Genomic DNA, 27,998 nt, shown 5'->3' with positions numbered 1-27,998 from the left:
TACTTGGGAAATAGTCCCGACCAACCGTTATTACACGGCAAAGCGGCAACCAGTACCTCTCAAGAGTCGAGAGGAAGCCACCGAAAGGAGAAAAGCGAGAAAGAAATCTGAAAGGGTCCCCTTCAACCCCCGGACGTTGACGGCGACGAAAAAATATAAAGAAATCTGCCCACCCGGAATCCTCCCCTCCTTTCTCTTCCACCCTCCTCCTCTTTTGTCTCCAAGCGGATCCACTCACCTCCTCACCCCGCCCGTCCAATCCCCCAAAACCCTATCAAGCATCAGCACTTCCCAACACGCGGCCGAGCCCCACACTCAAAAGACCGCCCCAACAGTGATTCCTGTCTCCCTCAATCGCGACTTTCTTCTCCCCATCCGTCGCTATAAATGACCTAAGGGTTCCCATCACCGCCATATGAACCACCCCAACCCCCTTCCCCCACTCGCCAAAGACGCTCCCGACGCGGACCAGCTCGCGCCCCGCCTGGCCGATGCTGCCGCCGCCCCCAGAGATTCTAGGGTTCTAGACAGAGCAGCGGCGGAGGCGGATGCGGTCGTCGAGGTCGAGGGAGGAGTAGAGAAGAGAGCAGCCGAGGAAGGGGTTCACCCGATGGATACCGGAGATGGGCCCCCGCCGACGCCGGCCACTGTGTTCCGCATCCGGCTCAAGCAGTCACCTTCTAGTCTGCGGCACAAGATGAGAGTCCCCGAGCTTTGCCGCAACTTCAGGTCCTTGATATCTTTTTTCCTTTTTCTAATTTTCCAGCTGCTTTGGGGCTTTTCTCGTTGATTTGTGGAGAACAGATTGGAACTTGGGGGGTGGTTGTGTGGGTATGTGCGTGAGAACTATGAAATTATCAGGGTTTTTGTGAAGCACCTTAAAATAAAATTTGACTTTTTTTTGTTTTTATGCATAATTTGCTTCTTCTTTGTTTTTCTCTGTCAATTTGTGCATATGATCTTAAAGGGGCAAAATTTTCTTTTGTTTTGTTTGAGCAGTGCAGTCGCTTGGTGCGGGAAGCTGAATGTTATTGCTTGCGCTTCAGAGACGTGTGCAAGGATACCAAGGTTTGGAGTTTTTAGGACTTCAAAAAAAAAAAAAAAAAGAATTGGCATCCACTCTCAAGTTCAAACATGGTTTACCTAGTGTAATTCTTTTGATGTGTAATGAGCGGAACTTGAATTCAGAGCGATCTCTTTGTTGGAATATTTTCATTAGACTGCTGCTTCCAAATTCAACATGACAAGTTTTAAACACTTGAATTGGTTGGTGATTTTGGTTTAAGTACTCTCAAGTAAAGAAGCGCGCCGTCCCCCCTTCCTCTTTCCTTTCTTCTCCTTCAACCACAATTCTAGCATGGTTAACTTGTATCATGCTTTTTATGTGAAAAGAGCCGAACTTGAATTCAGAGGAATCTCTCTATCGGATATATTCATTAAACTCCTACCAAATTCAATATCGACAAGCCTCAAAACACTTGAATTGGTTGGTGCTTTTGCTATTAAGTACTCTCAAGTGAGCTAACTTTTTCAATATGCTCATGAATACCAAACAGTCAACTCATTGATTTTGACGAGTGGAGTTTGCTTGTCTCTGCAGTTGGAAACAAAATTTATCTGGAAGATTAGTTCGGGCCAAAGTACATGTGTGCTTCTTTGTTCCTGGAGTCCAAATATGTTCTGTGCTTATTGACCTCAAATTAGATCAAGCATTATCGTAATGATACTCTTACATGTAATGCAAACTGGAAGTGTTCGTATTATGATGGAAACTGTGAATCTGATTTTTCTTGAAAAAGATCAGAAAAAAGCTTCTCATTTAGGATACGGTTATCCTTTCTTTCGTATGGGTATTTTGCATTAAAAAATGTTGTGATAATGGTCCTAGCCTTTTTTTTTTTAACATAAACTTCAAGTATGATGCACATTTTCCTCATGTCTAGTTTGATCAGGCCATAACGAGGCACCATCATAATTTGAACTCTATGTTATATAATTTTCTGTTTAGTTTAAAATAATAGGATTGCTAGTTGGACCTGAAATAGGTGACTTTGATTGTGACTCAAGTTAAATGGTGCTTCTGTGGTGGTTGGAGCTTGACAAGTATGAGCTTGATGAGCAAGCAGTGTCAGATCATAATGTGCAGGGAAGTGCTACATTAGCTGATTGCATGTGAAGGCACTTTTTTTTTTTGTGTCAAAAAAAAACATCCTGTAGTTAAGTAATGTAAATAATATTAAAGAAAGTAAATATATGCAAGCGGCTCGATGAAGAAAGTGAGAAAATAACAAGAGCACAAGGGTACTTGCAAGAAATAAATTTGAGGGCCCAAAAAAAGATTTGCGACTGTTGAAGGTTTGCTCTTGCTTAAATCTGTTGCTTCTTTAATCAACAGAGGAGAACAATTTCATAGACAACAAGTTTTAAAAAATTGATTACACAAGCTGATACTTTTTTTTAAAGAAAACTTATAAAGTAAGTTCATATTTGTCAACTTGCCTCCATAAATCTCTTAGGCTGTTATCTCCTATTAGAATCAAATAAAATGACATGCATATATGCCTTTTTTAGTTTTTGCTTGTAACTTACACTACTGCTATGCCCTTTTCAGCTCTAATGCAAACCCTCCATTTTGGATTCCAATACACATTCTGAATCCTGAGAGACCGACAGAGTGTTCTGTGTTCAATGTGAAAGCAGGTAAGGATACTAACACTTAGCACCATGTGGCATCTAAAATTTTTCTAAGCACAATGCATGCTTTGCAATATGGTGGTACTACCTCGTTTAAAAAAGATGTATCCTTAAAAGTGATAAGGCCTAGTCATATTGAAGTATTGTCAATTTCTGGATAATATTATTTGTTTTTTCTGCTTAGCTCATAGTCAGATTGAAATATTTTCAATTATATATATATATTTTCTGTTTAGCTCAATAATTACTTGCTTCTCTGTCTGTCTGTCTGTCTTTGCTTGTCTTTTATTTCCGTTATGCTGGGTTTGTAGAGTTATCTTCCTTTGCTTACCTCTTGGCTTTCCGTCTCTTGGTACCTCCCTGCTTGTCCATGGCCTATTATTTTCTTTCTATTTTTTGGTTTTGCAATGCTTGCATCTCCTTAAAAAGAGTATCCCTTAATTATTTCTGACTGTGATTCGTCAGAGCTCAGCTAATCAATATGTGGTAGCTTCATCGTGTGGATATTACGTATTGTATTTTGTTCATGGAACTATGTGAATTTTATGGCATATGTCAGAGAGTTTCTAATGTACTAAATGTCCACTTTATCTCTTATGAAAAGACCTCTTTGAAACCACTATCATATATAAATTTATTTGGTATAGTTTGTCCCTCTAGTGATTGCTGCAGTTTACTTTTGGTTAAACAAAGATTTTATTTGACACTCTTTCTTGTTTTCTATTTTTACTTTTTGTTTTTGTTTCTGATTGTTTTTATTTTCATTGAATATTTTGAAGGTAGAACATGTTTGATTGCTATAATTGCTTTCAGTTTATAATTTAGAAAACAATAAGTATGTTAAGTAGTGGTTGCATTGGTGTTTGCAATTATACCAGGGGCAGTGATGATGGTGGTAGGAGGCAGCCGTGGTGGAGGTAGTGGTGCCATGGAGGGATGCAGCAGTGGGTAGTGGTGGAGTGGTGATAGCAGTGGGAGTGATACATGTCGTGTTGGTGGCAGGAGCAGTGATGGAAGATGGGGGATGGTGGTGTTAATGGAGGTAGTGACCAAGGTGGCAGGAATGGCTGTGGGTGGCAGCAGGGGTGGGGCAGGTGATGCTGTGATAATGGAGGTGGTGGCGGTTTAAGTGGTGGAGTTGGAGGTAAAGGTGAAGGGGTTTCAATAGTGTTATTCTGTTAGTTCTCAGAAATTTTGGAAAGAAACAAAAGAAGGACCTTTACCAAAGATATTTTCTTGCTTGCATTTCCCTTTTTTGGTTTTAAATAGCAGACATGAAATGGTAATGATACCAAACTGAGTGTAGTAACATAGGTTGGAAAGACCCTAGCATCAATTCAGTTTAAGATAATATGGTGAATCATTATCTTTTCTTCCTATCTTTTCAGAATTGTATTAAATTATGGTATGAAAGTCTTGGGTTATGTGCTACTTACTTCTTTAATTGGCAATTTTATTTGACCTACGTGTAAAAGCCAAGGTTCTTTATTTGGATCCTTCTATATATTCTAGTTCATGCTGACCACATTGTTTGATGACAGATTCTCCACGTGATTCTGTTCAGTTTATTGAATGGTCTCCTAGGTCCTGCCCCCGTGCCTTACTGGTTGCAAATTTTCATGGGAGGATCACTATATGGACTCAGCCTTCTCAAGTGAGCATTCTTATATTTGCAACTCAATCTGGTCTCCTTGTTTGTTTTTCATTTTTGTTTTTTTAGTTGCAAACTGTCAGATAGTTTATCAGAAGTTTGTTTTTTTCGTTCCTTTTTTATCCATTTTCAATAAATATCAGAATAATTTTTGTTCTTCTTTCTTGTCAATGAACTTCTTATCATCATAACAACAAGTAAAATAAATTTTACTTTGTTCCATAATTGTTATTCATTTTTAGTTCTGTATGATTATTTTCCAATTATAGTTTGTTCACTAATATAATTTTTTGCCCTAATTTAGGGCCCCATCAATCTAGTCCGAGATGCCAGCTGCTGGCGGTGCGAACATGAATGGCGACAAGATCTTGCAGTTGTGACCAAATGGCTGTCAGGGATGAATCCAGTATGCCACTGCTGCCATCCATTATTTTTAGTTTCTGATGATTCTTGCTTGTTTCAGTGAGATTTATATCGTACGCTAATTTCAGCATAGAATGCAGACTGCCATCATGTTCATGGGCAAGCTGGGCAACTTTAATTAATTTTCATGAATCTGCGTGTTATCATCACTCATGGAACTAAATGACCATAATCTCCATGCAAGCTCGGCTGAAGAGTACTATACATTTTCTAGAAAACAAATGTAATGTGTTTCTTAAGTTTCCGCAGATATTTGTTGCTGGTATGAGGTCCATAGGAACAAAGGAATGAGTTTTACTATTTTTCTAACAGATTGATATGCTTAAAAGCATCTTCTGCGAAAAGGTGCAAACTTAGCTTCTTTATGTTCATCTTGGAGAATTTCTGCTGTTGATGTTGATTTGGTTGCTCAGAAAAACAAAACAGAAAAATATGATATCATTTTAAGTCAAATTGGAATGTGATAGAAAAGATAAATAAGGCTTGGAATGGGTCATAGTCTGTAATCAACATATAATATGTTCCAGCCCAAGTTAAGCCTTCCAATATGGTGGACATATTTTACTGTTCTCCTCGAGTTTCTGCTAACACATGTTGGAACTGTCCCGTTAACAGTAGTTGAGTTTTACCATTGAAATGAGCCTAAGATAAGACAAGTTTTCAAGTTCCCTGGTTCAAGCGCCTGATTGATGCAACATCCTTCAATGGAGTTCACAACAACCATTGTTTTTCTTGTTGACTTTACAGATATGTTGATATTTTGGTTATTTGTTTACTTTCCAATTCTCATATTCATTGTCGTTCTTTCTTCTTCCCTTCTCTTCCAGCTTCCTGACCTGCCATCTCCTCCAGCCTAGTCTGCCAGCCGCACTGCCGATTCTTCTCCCATTCGCTTATTCCATCTTGCTTTCTGCCATCTCTACATGCCCTTGACATTTTGATACAAATTGAGTCAGCTGGGTGTGAAAGAAGTACGGAATCATGTAAATGGGAGAGCTGTTGGGATAGGGATAACCCCTATTTGGTCTAGTTGATGGGAATCTCAATATAGATGGTATGACATGCTTGTTTCAAAGAAACAAATGCTAAAACCAATTTGAAAAGTCATATGAAGGTCCTTGTTGATTTTAAACTTTCATTAATTGTTGTTCATTATCTTTCTCAAGCTTGGATGGTTGAGAAAGTTTCCAATTGAGGGAGATTGGTGACTCATAACTACATGGCACCTCACAAAGTTTGCAGAACACACTCATCAACTCTTGTTTGCTTTCCTCTTGACCTATATAGAGGAGAATTAAAACAGGACAACAATGAAAACCTACTTAGACTTTTTTTGTCTTGACTTTTGTTTTTTTTTTTTTTTTTTTGCTGTAAAAGCTGTTATTTCAAACCAGATCCCCCACACTGACACCTGCACCCCCCCCCCCAAAAAAAAAGAAAACAAAAAAAAAAAAAAAGAAAAGAGAAAAGGGAGCTCCTAACTCCTCTAGCTTACCTCTTATTTTGTTGACTTTTTGCTGTTCGTCGACCGTGTATTTTCTCATTCGATTGAGTAAAGCCAGATGATATGGTCCTACAATTATAGTGGGCTTGACATTGTATAGGCTTAAAAGTGAGACATCTGTGAGCTGTGATCTTTCCCCAGTTTTCAAGTAAATTCAGTTAGTGTCATCTCCAATACCACCACTACCACAACAATAACATCCATGCATACCATTGAGTACACGATCCACAGATCAATCTAAACAATGGATGTCTTCCTTAAGCCCAAAGCTTGTCTACAGATAATTGCATAGCCACAGATAATATTTTGATCAAACTAATCTTGCAATCTTTGTATCTTTTGCCACAAGTTCTATTAACTGTATTACTTTCTGTTTATGCTTAGACAAAATCCTCTCTTTTCAATAACCGATGTGCATGTATGTGTGTGTATCAAAGATTGTACTGCCATACCACTCCATTCTGCACCATAGCAGTGATGCACCGGTGGTTGATATGCCCCTCAGCACCGTATTTGTTGACACAGGGTTGTTGATGTCACCTTTGGTGTGCTGGCATGAACCACCTCACCGTGTATGGTACAGTACATACTGGTACTGTTCCGGCACCTAACGGTGAGGGTGCTGGTACAGATACGTTAATGATATAAATATGTATTATGTATGTATGTAATACATATGTTTGCTATTTACATGGTTTATTTTGTCTAAATAAGTAATGCCCTTGTTTCTATATGCAGTACCGGTGTCTTCCTTCAACTTCTAGCACCTCTGCTAACTTGAAGTCAACATTTGAGGAAAAATTCCTGTTGCAAAAGTCTCAAGCTTCAGGTTATTTTTTTTCCTTTTTCTTTCACCAACTCTTCCACTTGTAAGTCCAAGATGTTAAGTCATTTATCAGCCATGTATCTCACACATTCTCTTTGTTGCAGTGAGATGGCCCCATTTTCTCTGTGTTTGCTCAGTTTTTTCATCTGGATCTGTCCAGCTTCACTGGGCACAATGGCCTCCTCAAAGTGATTCACAACCAAAATGGTTTACAACAAGCAAAGGTTTGCTAGGAGCCGGACCTAGTGGTATAATGGCTGCTGATGCTATCATTACTGAAGCTGGGAGTATGCATGTTGCTGGTGTCCCACTTGTGAATCCATCCACTGTTGTTGTTTGGGAGGTGATGCCAGGTCCAGGAAATGGTATTCAGGCAACTGCCAAGATAAATACAAGCAGTGCTGTTCCTCCGTCTTTAAATCCTCCTTGCTGGACAGGTTTTGCACCTCTGGCTGCATATTTATTTAGCTTACAACAGTACTTTGTTTCTGAAGAGAAGCAAGGAAAGAAGCTCACAGATCATGAGATTAGCGAGGCTGCATCTCTTCATTGTTTACCCGTTTCAAATTTTTCGGCATATGTGAGTCCTGAGGCTGCTGCACAATCTGCTGCTACCACAACATGGGGTTCTGGAGTGACTGCAGTTGCCTTTGATCCAACACGGGGAGGGTCAGTCATTTCTGTTGTTATAGTTGAAGGTACTGATATGCAGCTCTGTTCTGGCATTAGGAGCAAATTATAGATTAATCCATGCTCTTAGAAAGCTTGTAAAAGCTTGATCTCTCTTTTTTCCTTTTCCCCATAACTATTGCTGAGTTGAAGGATGTTTTTGACCATAATTATTTAACAGTTGCATTGCTAAGACATAAACCCAACCAGTTCCCATAGTTATTGAGTTTTTATGTTTTTTCAACCCTTGCTTTTCTGCGGTGATTTGGATGTGGAGATATTTCTTGGTTTCTAGCAGGCTATCACTGCTATATAGTGATACTATCTTCAACCATATCATTTTGTTCTTCCATCCCCAATGGCGAGGAAATCTTATTAATTCCAATAGACTTGTCTGTGCTCTTTTTCTAGTTATTTTTTCACATTTAAATTTTATTTTTTTTAGTTTCTAATGCTTCTCATCACAATGACATGCGTGTGTTCTTTTGTCTCAAGTGAAAAGCATGCAGGAAGCAGTCTAATTATCTTTCTCCTTGCAGGGCAGTATATGTCTCCATATGATCCTGATGAAGGACCTTCAATTACTGGATGGAGGGTCCAGTGTTGGGAATCTTCTCTTCAACCTGTTGTTCTTCATCCAATTTTTGGAAATCCTGCCTCCAGTTTTGGAGGGCAGTCCCCCATGCAAACAGTGTGGTTGACCAGGGTGAATAAAAGCATTCCACCAACAGATGATTTAAGAAATCCCCAAGCATTTGCATCTGCACCAACAATATCAGATGAACGAAATTCATCTGAAAGTAGTGGTGATAGGGCAAACAGGCTCAATTTTGATCCCTATGATCTGCCAAATGATGTTAGACAACTAGCTCAAATAGTGTATTCTGCTCACGGTGGAGAGGTTGCTGTTGCTTTTCTTCGGGGTGGAGTCCACATATTTTCCGGGGCAAACTTTAACCCAGTTGATAGCTACCACATTAATGTTGGTTCGAACATTGCTGCACCTGCCTTCTCATCCTCTGGCTGCTGCTTGGCTTCTGTTTGGCATGATGCCTCCAAGGATCGCACAATTTTGAAGATAATCCGTGTGCTTCCTCCCGCTATTCCTAGCACACAAACCAAAGTCAACTCAGCAACATGGGAACGTGCTATAGCAGACAGGTATCGAAAACATTGAATTGGCCCATGCTATTATTTTTTTGGCAATATCAAACAGATTGCTTATTATTTTCGGTGTGTTTTGTTTATTGCAGGTTTTGGTGGTGTCTTTTGTCTGGAGTTGATTGGTGGGATGCTGTTGGCTGTACACAGAGTGCTGCAGAGGATGGCATTGGTATGGAAATTCTCTATCTTTATTTCAGAGGAAAGATCATGAATATGCTTGCTTACTCAACTCATTTGTCGATCCTTTATATCTAGTTTTTTCTACTGCTTATTAAGTAAAAACTATAAGAGTTCAACTAGAGACTTGGTTGCTGTTGAACTGTTTGAAGTTGAACCATGTTAGAGGCTACGAGGCATAATATGGTCAATGGCAAGAAGAAAAACCATGATTTGGTTGATGAAGCAAGTCATACTGAGAGATCACCTGTACTATGTTATAATGGGCTTGAGGTGGTGAGCACCAATCGGACATGTCCAACATTTTCACTTTCTCATAACTCCCCCTTTAGAGTTCTGGAGAGGAACCTTCAGCCTATTCTGTTAATGCCACAGGAACCCTTCATAGATTTAGTGGTGCTGGTTGCAGCTTATGTGTATTGCATATGCCATTTACTATATTTATGCCATTAATATCTATCAATGCTTAACTCACATGTATTGCGGTGATTGTTTAATTGGTGAATTCTCCTTTCATTGTATTTACATTCAGATGTTTCTTTAAGGTGTTACAAGTCTTCACTTAATATTTTGAATATGTTTTTGCTGCTTAGGAGGTCCCATTAACTATCAAGTTTGTATACACAATATTAATTGATGAAATTAGAAGGGTTATGCTAAACTTGATTGTGAGCAATATCTTCAAATGCAGTCTGTCAAACCAAAATGGTATATTGAATGGGAGTCTGGATGAAAAATATATGAGTGTAAATCCCCAACTTTGATCTCTTATAAAAAAATGTTAGCAAAGGCATTTTAATAAAAAAAATTAATTGAGTGGATGGGAAACTTGCTACAAAGTGTTGTGTAATCATTTCATGCTGGTGAGATTAAGTACATTTGCTACAATGAGAATAATTTGACAACATGCAATTACCAGGGATGTTAGAAACTAAAGTGATTATAGGCATATCATAGATTAAAATGATCCAGAGGTAATGAGTTGGAAGCAAGTATGTCAAAGAGGTTTATGGAATGACATTGTATGGTGACATGCAACAAGATCTGCTGACATGTGGTAATTAAAGGAGTTTTATTTGCTTGGATTAAAGTGTCATCCACGCCAGCTGGCAAAAGAGTGGCTTGTACTTTGCTAGTGCCTTCCAGGCATGCAGCATGGGTAGTGCAGGCTAAGCATTGATTCGGCATGACACATACCAAGCTAGTGCTGTGGCAGCATGGCAGCAGAGATGATGCTTTAATCCTTGTTTATTTGTGCTGAATGGCCAAAAGTAGGTTAGGCCATAGGAAACTGAAAACCTAGATTCATGTTTTGAAGAAGGAATTGGAAAAATAACAAATTAGTGAACCTTGATAGAGATTATGTATATAAGAAGGCTATTTTTAGGGGAGAGGGATTAGACTTGTTCCTTTATGTGATGATCATGTCATGCCCATTCTATGGGGCACTAAGCAGAAATGGCCACTGCAATGTGCAATATCCTACATATATTTGTTTTTGGAGACTCCATCTTGATCTAGATAACCATGTAGTTGCCTCCTCCAACATGCCATTTTAAGTGCCTCTCCCTTTCTTATACTGGATGCCCTGGGGGTATGATACCTGGGTATGCAATCACCACGTACATGGAGAAGAGTCCCATTTGTTGATTAATGTCGAAGTGTCATAGCTGTGCAAGGAGGACAGGAGAATACGTATCGGTAAAGAGTTATAATAGCAAAAATAGCCATAGCCATAGCCATTAAGTGAATCAATCTGTGCAATATTATATATATATATATATATATATATATATATATATATATAGTTTTCTTCATGGTATCTCCTATTGATTGCTTGGCAATTGTAACTATTTAAGATGGAAAAAATTGTTTGACGAAAATAACGGCTTCCGTTTTGTGTATCTGTTTTGTATAACTGACATGTCTAAATCTCCATGTATTGTTACTCGTCTTATGATGCGTGATACTAATTCCTAGGTGGGCTTGTGAAATGCTTGATCTGTATTTGTGGTTTGGCAAATATTCTCTTGATTATTTAGGAGGATTAAAGAGTGCCTTTTTGCAAATGAGTATGACCATTTAAACTGTTAAGCTAGTTTGAGGAGACAATTCTTCCATAATCGTTTGGTGTCATGTTCATGTGTCATTAATTTGAAACACTTTTTAGCCATAATTGGATTTGTGATGTTGTTTTTCATGTAGACACGTGCTTATGCTTAGATATGAGTATATGATTAGTGCAGTTTTTTGATGATCTTTTTAGAAATATGCCCTCTTATGAGGTTCTTATGTACATGTTCAGAAATTCTCATAAAAATATTAATTTGAGATTAATTAGTTAATTTCTGCTTGTGTGGTAGATTGAAACTAAATTCCATCTTGCATGATTGGGCTTGCAAGAGTCATTGACATGTACTATTTTATCAACTTTTTTGCTCACTCTACTGAGTTTTTCTATTGCCAAAATCAATTTTTTGTGGCCTTCTATGTACTATGATGGTTTTCATGCATGATATGTATATGTTCTCACTTTTTTCATGTAAACTTACTAAGGGTAGTCTTGGTTTCAGAAATGGAATAAGGGCATGCTTGGTGTTGCTTAAAGATAAGTCCTTTGTGATTTTTATAATTAAAATAGTATATCTAAAAAGCAAACGTATTCACTTCTACAAGAGCCATAAGTCAAAAAATTGGCTTTTAGGAGTAGCTAGAAAAAACTAGCTACTGACTTTTGCTCTTGAGCTTTCTTCTCATCTTTCAAATATGGTAAGTCCATTCACAAGAAGTTATTCTACACTGGTAAGCCTATCGACTGCAAGATCCCAGCCATGAACGTTTTATATTGCAAACTGCAAGATCCCAGCCATGAACGTTGTATATTGGAAACTTAAAATGCATTATATTAATTTTAGTTGCCTCTAATGGTCTCTGAATGTGAGATTACTTCAGATGGAGGCAGTATAAGGAAGTGTTCTTTGGCGCTGAGAGCTCTTATGTGGAGGGCTATCAAGAGGCAAACATGACTGGCTGAAGCGCACAACCAAGGAAATCTGTCCCAACCTGAATTTTAAACCATACAAATTTTTTTGAAGGAGTCATTACATTCCACTAAGCCCATACATCTTTAAAACATTGGTGATTTGGAGCTCCATCCCCATCAAAGTTGGCATCATATAAAGAACATATTGTCAAGCTTGGATTGTAATGGGCCCCATTCAAGGATCCAGGTTATCGCTGGGTCAACTTATTGGTCTAGTGGAAGGTTATATGAAAGCGTATATGTTGGGTGAAAAATGTGAAGAGAGAAGTATAAAAAGTTTAAATACCTAAAGTTTGAAAAAATAAATCTTCTATTAATTTATTAAGAAAGACTTCTAATAAAACTTCTAGAAAGATCTCTGTGAAAAATGCAAACAAAGAATACTACAACCATTTTACCATGCACTAAAATGCGCCGATTATTCTCAACAGCACAATTATCCATACTGTGAAAGTTGATTGAGATATATGGTAATTCTTTGAAGCTTATATAGTTGTAAGTGGATAATTTCAAAAGACATGCTATTATGCTATTAGTGATCTTCGGATTGTGAGTTGGAGGCATGTGACCAACTTTGTCAGACAGTCTGTTTTCATTGGAAACAGAGATCATGGTTCAGGTTGGTCACAGTGACCAGTTGTGGGAGATAATGCACACAGAGGCAGAACATAAGCATTGTGAAAATGTGTATAATTTATCTGAGATGATGGTGGTGAAAAATTGGTCTATAACCATGCATTGTTCTAAAAGACTGTAGGTGGGAGATAGGCAGCTAAGGGGATGCTAGAGCCTAGTGCTAGGCCGGTGCCCAGAGTTCAAGGTGGTCCATAAAGATTAAAAAAAACCCAAAAATTATATAAGTATTGGAAAAAATAGTAAGTCACTATTTTCATCCATATGCAGATCTCTTCTCATTCTCTGATATGACAGAAATACAATCAATATCAACTAAATATAAAAATACATGAATAACACTAAACAGCGAGCATAATCAATACACGTTACCATTTATAAATCAACTAATGTTAAACACCAAACAAAAGCTGAAGTTACAAAGGCAAATCTCTTTTCCATCCTTTTAGTTTGAGCATAGCCAAACATGGTGGATTGGTTTATGATGGAGTTGCCAAGTCAGTGGTTATGGGCCCGATGGACTTTTCATGTGCACTTTACAGGTGCCCTGAAGCTATTTTTTTTTCTTTATTTTTAATAAATTTATTGTTTTCTCATTTTAATTACTCTTTTTGGCAGCAGTATCTTTTTGCAGTTAGGAACCGATAGCTGCAGCTATAGCTATGGCAAAAAGCAGCCACCCACCAACAGTGGTAATTGCTGTTGAGTGGCAGCTCCAATAGTGGTGATAGCAATTGCTACCAGAAACGAGAAAAGTAGCTTCAGCAGCAGCAGCTGCTGCTGGTGGCAGCCTGGTTGCTAGTATCATGGTTGCAGCAACAAAATAGAAAAGTTAAAAAAAAAAAAAGGGAGAGAGGGGGGGGGGGGGGAGGAGGAACAAGATGAGGAAAAAAAAAGAGAGGAAAAACTCATTCTCTGTTGGTTATCACTAGATTGCTGCCATTGACTGGAGATCTCCAATTGGCAGAACCACCTACGGCTGCTCTTTTTATTCTCCCTCCAAAAGCCGGCCTGGATGTTGATCTCAGCACCCTCCTGTGGCCTAGCTGCCTAGGCCTGGCCGGGTGCTTGGGGGCCTGTGCTGCTTGGGCCATCTTTTTAAATCATGCAACCATGCAAGGCAGCGGAATGGCATCTGCCATGCTTGGGGGAGGGGGGGTGGTTGGGGAAGGAGTGGAGAAGAGAGCTCTCTATCTCTTGATTCCAAGCGATTGGGGTGATATGATTTCCAGATGGTTTTCAAAATGGTGTTTATAGGAAAAAAACTAGGATACAAGTTAAGGTTGTAAATTCCTTTTGGTTGTAAATGCGGACCAGTAGGTTCTTTTAAAACATGGCTAGGTTTCTTTTCAATACAAAACTAGCAGTTGGAAGGTGTTCTGGACCAGCTAAGGGGCTGATTCACTGTGTATTCTGTGGTCAGATGCCCAGTTCAATATAGGTCTGATAACACCGATAAAAAGGGTATATCAGCAAATTAACAAACATTCATGGAACGAGACCCTGACCTCTAAACCAAAGCCTGCAATCACTTTGTTTACTTGAGCCTTTAGGCATGTATATGCCAATTCCCTTGAGCTACGAAGATATCAATCATCAACCTTTGTCATTTTTTGAATTACTTGGTAACTATGGTCTAGTATGTATATTTTGCAAGTTGGTAAAAATATGAGAAGCCTATGGTCACGGTTCTAGCAGTAGCATTCTTTTGTTATTTTAAACAATATTTAAATTAATTTTGCGGGCTTTATTTATGTTTGAATGGTTGCTGATATAAGTTTCACTTTTCTTCCTTAATGTTTACATGTTAGTTGCCCTCCAGTAAAACTTATTTTCATCAAGTCCACTTTTATTTCTTTTGTTATGTATACTAATGGATATTTTCTAGGATTACTTTTCTTATTCTTTTTGCTTTTTTTTTTTTTGTGTGTGTGTGTGTGTTTTTTTTTTTTTTTGGGGGGGGGGGAGGGGTGATTTTTGACAGGTTGCATGTTGTGTTCTCACTTTGGAAAGAGTAAAGAATGGAATTTAGGTTACAAATAAATTTTGTTTCTTTTTGCACTGTTCTTATCCAGTAACATGATGAGCATTGTGTGTCATGGTATCATATCAATTACGTGTAAATTTTTATGTGTTATTATTTAGAACAAATCTGTATAGTTAATAAATTTAATGATTCTTGATGAGCATTTTTGTCCGTGAGTAATTTTGCATAGAAGTTTGATGATGTATCTGCATATCTACCTTATTTCAGTGTCACTTTATAGTGTGATTGCTGTGTTGGATGCGGACTTCCATTCTCTTCCATCTATTCAGCATAGGCAACAGCATGGTCCTGTAAGTTTTCTTTCTTGTTAACGTGAATTTTATTTTATTTTTAAATTTTACTTGTATGACTTGTCAGCTTACTTAACTGTAGTCATGAAAATTTTATACAGATGATCATTGTTGAACTGGACCTTTTTTTTTTTCATTCTGTCTGCTTGCTTTGTTGTAATATTCAAATGCGATATCTCAGATTTTGTTCTAGCATTTCTCTTCATAAGATCACATTTTTTAGCAATGCAATTGATACATCTTATTTTTTGTGATACTACCTCTATTCTTTGCAGTTCATTATATTCTACATGGTCTTGTATTATGCTGCTGTATGGTAGATGACACATGCTTGTACTGCTTTTGATTGTGATGTAGATTAAAATTTCTTAACTTACACTATGTAGATCTTGACTTGGACCACATTGCTGTTCATCATTTAATTCACTATAATGCTCTAGTTTGTTAGAGCTAGATTTGTGCAAAAATGGCTCGGCTCCCCGAGCCCAACCCGAGATTTACCAGGCCTGTGCTGAGTTTTCCGCTTGATGGGCTGAGCTTGGGCCTGGATGTTTACATCTGATTGAAATTGGGCTAGGCTCGGCATTGTTTTTATTTTTTTATCTTGCAACCAAACGGGGGCTTTAACTTTTGGTACTACTCCAAATTTAGCATCAAACTTTCTTAAGTTAGTATCGAACTTTCTTAATTTAGCATCAAACTTTCTTTTATCTGTTCAAATAGATCCATATAGTTCACATATAAATATGTCATGGCACTTATTATTATTATGAAGGTTTGCTATATTGGTCAGTTCCAAACCATACCATACCAGGCATGCCATAGCGTACCAGTACCGAACTGATATACAGTTTCGTATCGTACCGACACTCAGTATGCCTAGCCATCTTGTACCATACCACGTACCAACACTATAATAGGTTGGTACTAGTACGAGATCTAGTGTTTTGATGACGAACCTTGATGATTATTGTTGTTGTTGTTATTATTATTATTATTTTTTTTTCAGGGGTAATGCCTGGGGGGGGGGGATGTCATGCATGTGTGTGTACAGGTGGTTGTATGTGGATGTGGACTTGTGTGCCTTTCTTCATACATTTTTTCTTTTGTTCTTTAAACTCTTGGTCCGCTAATCTTGGACACTACATTCATTTTTCATTTATCTCTTTGAGTAAGATCGTATCATAATATACAGCATGGCACAAATATTGGAATTTAATTCCTCTAAGAAGTATATAGAGTTGAGGTCACTGGAACATTTGTCAAAGCTAATCACCACTTTTATCTCTAACACCTGCTGCTACTCTTTCATGCAATTGTTCATGATTTCAATAGGGTATAAGATTTGTCAACTGTGACTTGTGAATAACAATATGTTGGACTCTTCACTGCATACATATTCATGACACTACTATCCTGTAAATCTTTAGGTATACTGATCAGGGGAAGTTCACTGGTGATACATCAACTTTTTAATATAATTGTCAATTGATCACTGTTAATCTGCAAGTTTGTCGTGAAGTTAGAGCATTATAATGTTGGCATATTCTAATGTAATCACCCATCACTTGTTTTGGTGTCTTAGTTTGTTGATTGTTAGTTAAATTTTCTTAAAATATATTTATTGAATAAATGCAATCTGTTTATGCGTTTCTTGCAGAACCTTGATAGAGTAAAATGCAGACTTCTGGAAGGTACAAATGCTCAAGATGTTAGGGCACTTGTTTTGGATATGCAAGCAAGATTATTGCTGGATATGTTAAGCAAGGGGATTGAATCTGCCCTTGTAAATCCTGCAACATTGCTACCTGAGCCTTGGCAAGCTTCTGGTGAGACATTATCTACCATGGATGCTGACAAAATGATAGTTGAACAGGCTTTGGTTCCAAGCATCCAGGTTCAATCAACTATTACATTTTTCAACCTTTGCATAGACTTCTTAGGATTGTGGTTTTGATGGTTTTGTTTCCATATTTTTTAGTTCTTTTTAATTTCTTGTTGCAGCCTTTTACTTGCAGCAATGTTTAATTAATGTTGATAGACATCGTTGTTTCCTACCTGCATTTACTACATGAACTGTGGCTGTGTGTAAATATCTTATGTAGAATATAATCAGAAAACAAACTTTAAGCCTTCTATTCATATTTGACTTTCGGTGGATTGGGCATAACTTGGTGTTATCTGACTCCAACCTGACTTGTCAGGTCTGGTGGAGATGATTGCCAAATGCACAATTACAACATGGGCCAATAACCTGCCTTGTACTCTGGATTCTGATCAACCACATAATGACCCTAGCTAGGATATTTTTTTTAAACTATGTACTAAATGAATATCATATCTTATATTTTTATACTTTATTCACCATCAGATCTTGATCAAGAGTTAACTTTGAAATCTTACAGGGCTTTGGTAGTCGTGGAATGATTATTCCCTTTCCCAATTTGTATAATAATTAGTTAAGATCAGGTTTTCAATTTGGATATCTAATCTTTAAGAAGATCTAGTTTGGGCCACTTGGCAATCCATTGGTTTATCATATTGGATTGCATCAAGTTTTCTATATTTTGGATCATACATGGATTGACTTTGGTTAGATCCGAGGCTGACCTATGGACAAGTCCTGAGTCTAGTTCATGATCAATTTATATTTGTAACCTTTATGTGATAGTCCAACAAATTCCAAGAGATTACTAAATAGTGTCCAGAGGTGGAAATAAAGACAAAAGACACAACAGGGGAATGTAGATAGCTGAGATAAGATGTGCAACAGGTATGGATAAGTACATACATATATGTATAATTTAAATAATAGTTCATGCACGGAGATAAATGGAGATCATAGATGGACTGGGAAAAGAAACATATACCAGTCCTTATAAGATAAAACACAGGCATCACTTGTCTAATCCTTAGCCAACTGGATCATCATCATGGAGCACCACTAAAAGAGGACTATAAGAAAAAAGAAAAAAATCATAAACCTCAAATTTATGTAGATAAAGTCCACAAAGTTACTGGAACAAAAAGAAGAAAACGGGAAGAATGCATAGATACTTACATGGATATCAAACAAAAATCAAGAATTTCATGCAGCATGAAGAGACATAAGAATCCATAAACCACAATGATGTAACAAAAATATAAAATAAGTAGAAAGAAGAAGGTTGCAGAAGTTTGGAAACAACTGACCATACCATGGCTTGGCTGCAAAACTGCCAATTGGTAGTGGTAGAGGTGGATACCAATTAGGGATAAGAGTATGATTAGGGATTAAGACTTGGGCAGTGACAAAGTATGGGTTAGACCGTGACTTGCTCAGAGCCATTAGATGGTAGACCGGCAAAAAGGTGGAAAAGTTAGGATTAGGATTAAGGATACTAGCATTTAACTTGTGGAGTGTGAAAGAGTTCATTTAAATTTAGATCTCCTTAAGTAGTTTTTATTTCTTTGAGACTATAAGTTTGTACTTTTCTTTTCTTGGAACTCTCCCATAATTATACTGGTTGGGTAGGCTTTTTTTTTTTGATAAAAGTGGATCATTCATATGAGTCTTGTGTGAATACATTCAGGAGAGTCGGAAAGCAAAATATCCTTAAAAGGCCAAGGAATCAACCTCAGATCGGTCCACAAAAGATCTTTGGTGTGCTTCGCAATATCAGTCGTGGCCCAGTTAGCTACAGTGTTAGCCTCCCGGAAGATGTGTCTAATAGGAAGACCTGCGCACTCAAATAACAATATAGAGATGTCCCGCAGGATATGATGAGAAACAACTCCTTGTGTGCACCCCGGAATCCAAGGCACCATCGTGGCAAAATCACTCTCAATGACTATACGATCCGCGTGCAGGGTCCTCCGAGCATACGCAATACTAGCCCACATAGCCCGGAGCTCCACCTCTGGAGCTGTAGGCTTGAAGAGTTGCCATCTCCCACCACGACCAATCTAGACTTAAGCCCACGAATCACTAAACAAGTGCCTCCAAGCCTGCCTCGGACACTTCCATCAAAGTTGACCTTAAGGTACCTCAGAGGAGGCTTTCCTTTGAAAATTTTTAACTCCTCGATCCTTATCTTTTCTATGTGCCACCATGTGAGACCATTGAACCTATGATGGATTCTCAAGAGTTTCCATTAAGTATGGTAGGAGATTGCAAGGCGTGAGGAAGGTGGTTTGGAATGAGGTTCGTATGAGGAGATGTAAGTGTAAGAGGAAGGATTGAGGTAGGAAATAGAGTGGGTAGAGGAGATGATAAGTGAGAGGGCAAGAAGAGGGAAGGGATATGAGAGAGAGAAGAATGGAGAGGTCTTTTCCCAGCCTTAGCCATTGTTTGTGAGAACAGGGCAGAGGAGGATCGGTAATTGGTTGGGACTTGGGAGAGCTGTTAACGGCAGGGGAAAGAATGAAAGTGATGTTGGGGGGGGGGGGGGCGGTGTGATGACCCAAGGCTAAGGCTTTTTTAACGGCCACCAGTGCCAACCACCAGGTTGGGTAATAGTCAAGATGCAGTTCAAGTCATGCCTAACCGTAGCAATTTTTTTCAGAAAAAACCCAGCTGCAGAAGTTGTTTACAACCAATTTTCCTGTAGGACAAGTTGCTGCAACAGAGCCCCTTTCTGAAGCTGTAGTTTCATGGATCCTGGCATCCTGCAACATCTACAAGTAAACAGGAAGGGGCTCAGCTGCAATAATTGAAAGTTCAAAGTTCAAACTATATATTGGCAGGTACTTTGGTACAAGTAAGCTCATAATATGGTGCAGCGTATGGTTTCCAGATGCAAATATCCTTTGCCTGTAATCAGTTTTTTTTTTCTTTTTAATAACCATCCTGCATCTGCCATTAACCAATTAACCTTGTCTGATTGAGTTAAGGTTCTGTATTTGGCATGTTTATTGGACATCTACCTATTACCTTCTGCTTAATCTGGTTGTCACAACTATAATATTTGGTCCAGGCATATGTTGATGCTGTTCTTGATCTAGCTTCACACTTCATTACACGCTTGCGACGCTATGCAAGTTTTTGCCGTACTTTGGCTAGTCATGCTGTTGGGGCATCTTCAGGTGCAGCTGGTGCTCGGAATATGGTGGCAAGTCCATCTCAAACTTCTGCATCTCCATCAACCAGTCAGGGTCGGTATTATGAAACTTTTGATAAAATTGATATACTTAAGCATATCATTTAACCTTGAAGCTGCACACACACTCTCTCTAAAAATTTCATGACTTAAAAATATGGGAATAGGCTTTCTATATGCTTTCATAGGAACAGAAGGCATGTAATAAACAAAATCTTATTTAGATATTTAGGCGAGGATCTTAGTACAATTAATAAAATATGTAACTTGAAGAACCATTGTTGGAAGGATCATTAACTGCGAAATCTACTAGCATATGGAATTGTTGTACCATGTATAGACATTTCTCAGTTAATGCACTTTGATTATACATCAACTAAGGGCCTGAGTAACATATATTGATATAAGACCCTAAGATGAAATTATAACTTTGGGACTTTGTGGGAGGATGTTTGTGTGCATGTCCCATGACCTTGGGATGATTCCCTATGTTTCTGCCAACACATTATTGATGCTATAACCCATTGCCCATGTACCATGTGAATATATTGATAACTAGATATGCACATAGATTTTATACTGATTTACAATCATTTCTAGCTGTAGATTGCAAGATGACTGCATGTCCACATTTTATTTGGTACAGAACATATGTTCTTGCACGTAGACCTGTTCATCAAATGGGCTAGGCCAGGTTCTGGTTGGGTTCGGCCCAAGACATAACTAAAATTAGTTGGGCTTTGCCTGGCCCAGTCGCAGGCTTTGGTCTTTAGGCCCTGTCTCAAGCTTTCTTTCTTTCTTTTTTTTTTTTTTTTTTTTTTTTCAACTTAAAAAATGTGGAATGTGGAAGGAATGGGGAGAAAATGGGGAAGAGAGAGAGGAGGAGGAGTTGGAGGAAGAGGACGGAGGAGAAAGAGAGGAGGATGGAGGTGGAAGAGAAAGGAGGAGGAGAAGAATGGAGGACAGAGGACCAGGCTTGGGCTAGGCCGACTAAAACCCAAGTTCGACCCATTCAAAAGTGGGCTCATATTTTAGGCTTGGCCTGGCTTGGTGGGCTCACAATCCAGGCCCAGTTCTGTCTGAAATGCATTGGGCTTGAGCAGGCCAGATAGGCCATCCAGCACATAAACACAGGTCTACCTGCACATAAAAGAGTTATTGTTAATCGTCTGAAACAAGGTTCACCGAACTAGGCATACTGGCACCAAATCGGGACTCGGTGCGGGTGGCGTACCGAGTCTTAGTATGCCAAACTGAGCTCTGTGCTAGGCTTACCAACATTGTATCTGCACATTACTAGTATGGTTTAGGTACTGAGATTGCGAACCTTGCTGATAGATTTTCTCTTATTAGTGTGGAATTCATCTAGTTTGCTGTTTTTTTTTTTTTTGTTTTGTAAATAGCCTTAACAGTATCAAGTCATAAAGATGAATTTAGCATTGCATTTACATTATTAAGGTAGGTGAATTATTACTGTTATCAACTGGTTCATTTCACATTTTTTGTCAGCAGTGGGCTCAAATTGGGTTCTGTTCATGCTCTGTGTGAGCTATACATCTTTTTGTCTTGCAATTTTCAGTTGAGACGCCAGAAAAATATAGATACAGTCCTTTAGTTCTCTAGAAATCATAGTTGTCTGATACATTTTATTTGTATTGCTGATATAAAATTTAGGTGCTCAAAGTGGAGTTACAAGTACGACTGGAAACTCTCAAATGCAAGCATGGGTTCAAGGTGCAATTGCTAAGATCAGCAACAATGCTGATGGAGGTTCCTCTACAGCAACAAACCCCATTAGTGGGCCATCTTCCTTCATGCCAATTAGCATTAACACGGGGACTTTTCCTGGAACACCTGCTGTCAGGCTCATCGGAGACTGCCATTTTCTTCATAAACTATGTCAATTGTTGCTCTTTTGTTTAATTTTTCGGCGAAAGCAATCACCACGGTACATTGGAAATGTACAAAAGAATCCTGATTCTAATTTACAAAAAGTTCAGGCTATTGCTAATGGAAAAGTAGAGGAGAGCAGTGCAGTAACAAGACCAACTCTAGGTGTTGCTAAATTAGAAGAAGGCCAGGTAGTTCGGGCTGGACAATTGGTTCTTGGGGCAAAAGGGCTTGAGGAAGGTCCTACTAGCAAATCTGCACGGTTAGGTTCTGGCAATGCAGGTCAAGGATACACATCAGATGAGGTATAGCCCATTATTTCTTTTTTTCTTGCTTATTTGTGCTTGAAATGTACCTAGATATGGAAAGTTTGTTTATAGCTTTTTAGTTGCATTTTCGCATGTCACTGCTATTAAATTTTCATTTCTAACATTGTGCTATTGGAAGGAGGTAGTAGATGAAGCTAAGCTTTCCCCTCCCTTAACATGACATGTGCTGCATTGTACTTTGGGTATCCTGCTTTCTCATGGGTTCCTGTCCAATTGGAAACCTTTGTGATGAGATTCGGTAATGAATTGTTTCTTGCTTTAAGCATCTAAGCCTTCTTTGGTGTTCCTCTCATCTTTTTTAACTGTGATTTAAATAATAGTATGCATGTTGCCTGGGAGCATACTTATCTTAGGAGGTTACCTTGTGCATGTCTAAATCATTTCAAATGATTTTTAACCATCCATTGCCATGTGCTAGTGCTACACCAAGCGCAGTATTCTGGCTCATACATAAAGAAAGAAATAACAGAAGCCAGTCAGTTTTTATTAGATTTCTAAGTATTAGAGACAAGCATGTTAGTGTAAATTACATGAAGGGCAATTCAGAATGAGAATCCTCGTTGTTTATCATAATTCACAATAGTTAATATGCCCACAATGGAATATGGATGTTTAAGAGTGCATGTTTAGTAGTTCTCTTACCTACAAGTTGGTGATTGTAAAATGGAAGGTACTATTTGCACTAGGTTAAATTAATATATGGTAGTCCATTGCAACTTGAAAACCCACACCATACATGATGATTTATACACCTTGAATCAGTATGGGCCTAAATTCATTGAGTTTGGATACTTCTAAGTTCTAAACCATGAAGTAGGTCGGATCATTTTACATTTCCATTGAAGACTTTTATTCTATGACCACCCAATCCGTGGGTAAGATACCATCAGAATATTATAATTCTTGATTTTTTTTTTTTGTTTGCTAGTTAATTCTTAGTGGCTTTAGTAACAACAAAATTGCTCATCCTTCTTACCTAGCAAAAATGGTGCATATTGCAGTGATACTTCTGTAGTGGTTTACATATCAATTTGTAGTGTTTGTAGGAAAGTTGAAGATATTTCACTATGTACCGAGTCGATTTCTGTGTTTTTGATTTGCCTTGGTTCACGAGGTGAGACTTTTCTGCATTTTTCGGAGACACATCTTTGTGATATCTGCATTAAAGAAGCTAATCCTAGTTTTCTTGGAGGTCATTTATTACCATAGTCACATTAAAGATGCACTCACATTTTAACTTTTGAGTGCATCTTAAGAGATCGAAGTGTAAAGAGTTTATTTCTTTGTCCAGCATGGTGGAAGATCCCATTAACTAGACTTCTAGGAGTCTAATGATGGGGGTGCATCTATGTGAAAGCTGCCTTTTTCTCGGTGACCTGTTACCTGTTACCTGTATCACCTTGTTTTTTGGTCAAGCAGTTTCTAAACTTGGGATGCTACTAGGGTTAGCTGAATGGTACTCTCGGAGATATGCATGCCTGGTTTTGTTAGTCATTTACAGATATTTCTTACATGGGCATCTAGAAGTCATTCAGTGAAAATTTCTTTGTTTGAAGCATGGTTCCCTTGCAGGTGAAGGTCCTTTTCCTCATATTGGTAGATCTCTGTCGAAGAACAGCTAGTCTGCAACACCCATTACCTCCCTCTCAGGTTGGGGCCACCAATATTATCATAAGGTTGCATTATATTGATGGAAATTACACTGTTCTACCTGAGGTTGTAGAAGCATCGCTTGGCCCACACATGCAGGTAAGACATAAATTTGATTCCAAATATCAGCTTTTTTTCTTAGTCGGAAAATGCCTCATTTGTATCCTATGTGCTTCAAACATGAACTTTTTAGACCTATCAATTGAAATTATTGTAACTATGGCAGATCTCAGAGCTTATGCTGTCCATAGGCACTCAGAATTCACGGTCATCCTTGCAGTTCTTGTATTATCCTCCAAGATTTTTCTGTAGTATAGCTTGCAACTGAAATTTTTTGCTTTCTAAGGACTGCTGATTATAGGTTTTTCTTTTCCGCTTCATTCTCTATATAATTGGCTGCAATTTTCAAGCCTATCTTCACATCTTATGGGCTTAAACCATGCAGAATATGCCTCGTCCTAGAGGAGCTGATGCTGCCGGGCTTCTACTCCGTGAGTTAGAGCTCCACCCTCCAGCCGAAGAATGGCATAGACGTAACATGTTTGGTGGTCCCTGGTCAGATCCGGAAAATCTTGGTCCTTTGGATAACAAAGCAAAATCAAAGCCTTCTGGCTCTTTCAATCCCTATGTATCTGGTCTGGACAAAGATTACAATGATTATTCTGGGTCTCAAGGCCTCTGGCCTAGGAAACGCAGGTTATCTGAGAGAGATGCAGCATTTGGCTTGAAAACTTCAGTGGGTCTAGGATCCTATCTTGGTATTATGGGATCTCGGAGGGATGTTATTACAGCTGTGTGGAAAACAGGTCTAGAAGGCGTCTGGTACAAGGTTTGGTTCCATATTCTTCATCTTGCCTCTTTCCTTTCAGAATCCTCAAACTTTTCTGAAATTCTCATACTTCAAATTCATATTTGCAGCTCTGGGTTACTTAAGACTTGTTATTTTCATTGCTTTCCAGCTTGGCATAACAGAATGACAAAGAACCCAAAAAATCTGTTGAATAATACATGTTAAACCACCTTGAATTGAGGACAGTAGCTCATAAGTGGATTCAAGAAACACTATTTTAATTACCTTGTGCATGAGCTGGGCTTCAACCATATGAACTATGCATCTAACTGTTGATTTTAAAGGTTATAGAGCATTTAGCTCCATTCAGGGGATTGCACAAACTCGTGAGAGCCAACCCATGCATCTCTCCCCTCCTATAGTTTCAACTCTACTTCTGATGCACCAAACCTACTTGGTGGAGTGACCATGCGCCTCCCTCGTCTTGTATCGACATCCTCACCCCTATGTGAACTGTGGGTCAGATGAAAGGAGCACATGTTATTAAATCAGGAGTATATTTATTGAATTTCTCCAAAACAAAAATTCAGATCCTAGCAGGACGTCCCGTGGGACACCGGGGCGGAGTACTATCCCATATGTTTGGATAGGGCGTCCTGCTAACGTTTAGATCCCAATTAGGATATGTAAAGATATTTTCTGTCCCAAGTATTAGGACAAGACGGTGGTGTGTCCCGTTCCATGGAAATGTCGGGACAGTCTCATTTCATGGGATTTAAAATCTTGCTCTAAATAAATTGGTCATAGGTATTAATCATCCATCAAAAACCCTTCTCTTGAATGAATGATGTGCACTGCATGTGTTAAACACTATCGAATCCTAAATTTTGGAGGGAGTTAATTCATGATAGACAAAGGCGGGTGACGGATATGTCTTAGGGACCATAGGCCATAAAGCAGGAGGTTTGCATCCTGTAGCTATCTTTCTATTCTTGATATTAAGTTATATCCAATGTGGAGCATACATCATGCATGCCAACTTGGTAGAAGTGAATTTTGTTCTTGGTCACAGCGTTATTCTCTGTTCATTTGATGCAACATTAAAGGTCTGATTTTCTTTTTTCTTTTTTTTTTTAATGAAAAGCCACTCTCAATATGTTTTTCATGTCAAACAGCGCAACACGTCGGATGTCTTGTTGCTGTCCTCTATGCTATCTTCAGTGTGTTATGCTTATCTGCATCGATGTCTCATTTGCATCATGGCTCAAATCGTGAATTTCCCTTCTGTTTTTTCTTCTGTGCAGTGCATACGGTGTTTGCGTCAAACATGTGCATTTGCACAGCCTGGTGATCCTAATCCTACAAATGAACGTGAAGCATGGTGGATCAGCCGATGGGCTCATGGTTGCCCAATGTGTGGTGGAACATGGGTTCGAGTTGTTTAATAATTTTCCAAGCTGTTAGTTCCCAGTGTGCCCAGCTGATCTTCCTTCTGATGCTTTTCCACTGCTCAAATGTGTGAAGTTTTGTGCATATTTGAATTACTATGTTATACAGTTACTGATGTGCATACGTACATGGAAATGGAGAGATTTTTTTTTTCCCCTCCTATTTCTTCATGTCGATCCTTGTTCACGATGATATCTGTATCCCTGCATTCGCTATCTAAGAGACTGTAATTTAAGGGTTATAGATTTTAGACATGCCATAGTTAATACTAAATGGTATTTATAATGGAAATTTAAGAAAACTTTCCTGGGTATTTAGAAGCCTTTTGAATGGCTGTGTTGGTACTACTTGATAGGCGGCCACACGCACGCACCCAAAAAAAAAAAAAAAAAAAAAAAAAGAAAAGAAAGAAAGATAATAAAACCTGGTATAGCCAAAAGAAAAAAAAAAGGAAAAAAGAAAAGGGTAGAAGGTTACAGAACCTGGCACACTGTATGTACCTGTTGATTCAAGAGTACGGAACGGATTAATATATTGTTATATTTTGAATTTTCGATATAATATTTAGTATTTTAACGCAAGTTAGCCTCTGAGTTGTTACGCGTCTTATTTCTCTCATCTTTTTTCTCTTAAGGAGAAAATGAACAAATATTAAAATTCGTACAGGTGACATATCTAGTTCATTTATGCAAAATAAGGGATGAAATCAAGTCAGATAGGGATTGGATGGTAGTATATCGGTATCCATTTTTGTGTGGTTTGATGAATAGAGGTGCAAATATTTGTAGGATGCAAATTTATATTCATATTTGTTTTCAAGGTGGGGAAAGTCTCAATATAAATATGGATATAAGTTAGATAATTAAATTTTATAATTTTTAAATAAAAAATGAATTAAATTATTATTATATTAATATAATTATTTATTTTATTTAAAAATTTGTAAGTGTTATATAAAATTGAATAAAATTAGATATTCGGAGATGAATTAGATAGTTATCTATCTAAATATATATATATATATATTTTGATGGATGTAGATCTAAATACGGATATTAGTCAGATGTTTAAATTTCTATCTATATTCGATACAAAAATTGAACTAAATATTTCATTATCACTCTTACTCAAAATCCCTATAGGTCGTTACGTGTTATGAATAGCTCCTCTAGGTGGGGTTCATGCTTATAAGGCATGGAAGGTTGATATGAAAGACAGATGAACATCAGAAATAATATTTGGGTTCACATGTCCATTATGATCAGCAGTATGATTGGGATGCCACTTTTGGTTTGATTTGAATTATGGTGGAATTTTGCAATCTACTTGAGTTTCTGATTCAAGTTGATGCTAAGATAATTAGCTTGGATGGAGAATTAGCATCAGCTTCAATCTTTTTTAGTTGTTCTCAAATCTAGAAATAAGACTTAAAATTGTGATTTGAAGCTTGAGACTAAAATAATTCTCTCCAGAAAAGGGCGTTGAGATTGAAAAATGATTCACGCTACTGAGAGCAAGAAGGATAAAATAAGAAGAGCCTCAAGGATTCTTGTTTCATATTGCAGCCACTTTCCTCTTTTTTGCATGTAAGTACAAAGAAAAATGTTTAACCATGGTAACTTCAAAGGAATTACACATGGAGGGTGTGATAACTGCAATCATTTGAAAATCAAATGAAATAAAATTTATAT

General features: G+C 38.1%; 1 protein-coding gene across 2 annotated transcripts; it reads left to right on the top strand.

The window, feature by feature from the left end:
• The first annotated feature begins 281 nt into the window (after window positions 1-281).
• LOC105042802 (mediator of RNA polymerase II transcription subunit 16) lies at window positions 282-26,469 on the top strand. Of its 2 annotated transcripts, XM_010920125.4 has the most exons (16): window positions 282-729; window positions 1,000-1,068; window positions 2,612-2,700; window positions 4,236-4,348; window positions 4,650-4,751; window positions 7,011-7,101; window positions 7,203-7,796; window positions 8,307-8,928; window positions 9,021-9,100; window positions 15,039-15,121; window positions 16,782-17,018; window positions 20,077-20,254; window positions 21,874-22,394; window positions 23,991-24,167; window positions 24,514-24,897; window positions 26,163-26,469. In XM_010920125.4, the coding sequence occupies exons 1-16, from the start codon at window positions 416-418 to the stop codon at window positions 26,301-26,303; spliced, it is 3,795 nt and encodes a 1,264-aa protein (XP_010918427.2). In that variant the 5' UTR covers window positions 282-415; the 3' UTR covers window positions 26,304-26,469. The 2 variants fall into 2 exon arrangements, with proteins under 2 accessions (XP_010918427.2, XP_073112633.1); XM_073256532.1 differs by lacking the exons at window positions 282-729; window positions 1,000-1,068; window positions 2,612-2,700; window positions 4,236-4,348; window positions 4,650-4,751 and adding an exon at window positions 5,072-5,113.
• Window positions 26,470-27,998: the final 1,529 nt, after the last annotated feature.

Source organism: Elaeis guineensis, chromosome 4 (assembly GCF_000442705.2).
Source record: "Elaeis guineensis isolate ETL-2024a chromosome 4, EG11, whole genome shotgun sequence".
NCBI lineage: Eukaryota > Viridiplantae > Streptophyta > Magnoliopsida > Arecales > Arecaceae > Elaeis > Elaeis guineensis.
Note: the sequence above shows the minus strand (reverse complement) of the source record. Positions and strands in the feature narration are given on the sequence as shown.

Coding starts and splice junctions, on each gene's coding strand:
- LOC105042802 (XM_010920125.4), top strand. CDS start 416: ATGAACCACCCCAACCCCCTTCCCCCACTCGCCAAAGACGCTCCCGAC. Junction 7,102..7,202: donor GCAAAAGTCTCAAGCTTCAG/GTTATTTTTTTT, acceptor TCTTTGTTGCAG/TGAGATGGCCCCATTTTCTC. Junction 9,101..15,038: donor TGCTGCAGAGGATGGCATTG/GTATGGAAATTC, acceptor ACCTTATTTCAG/TGTCACTTTATAGTGTGATT.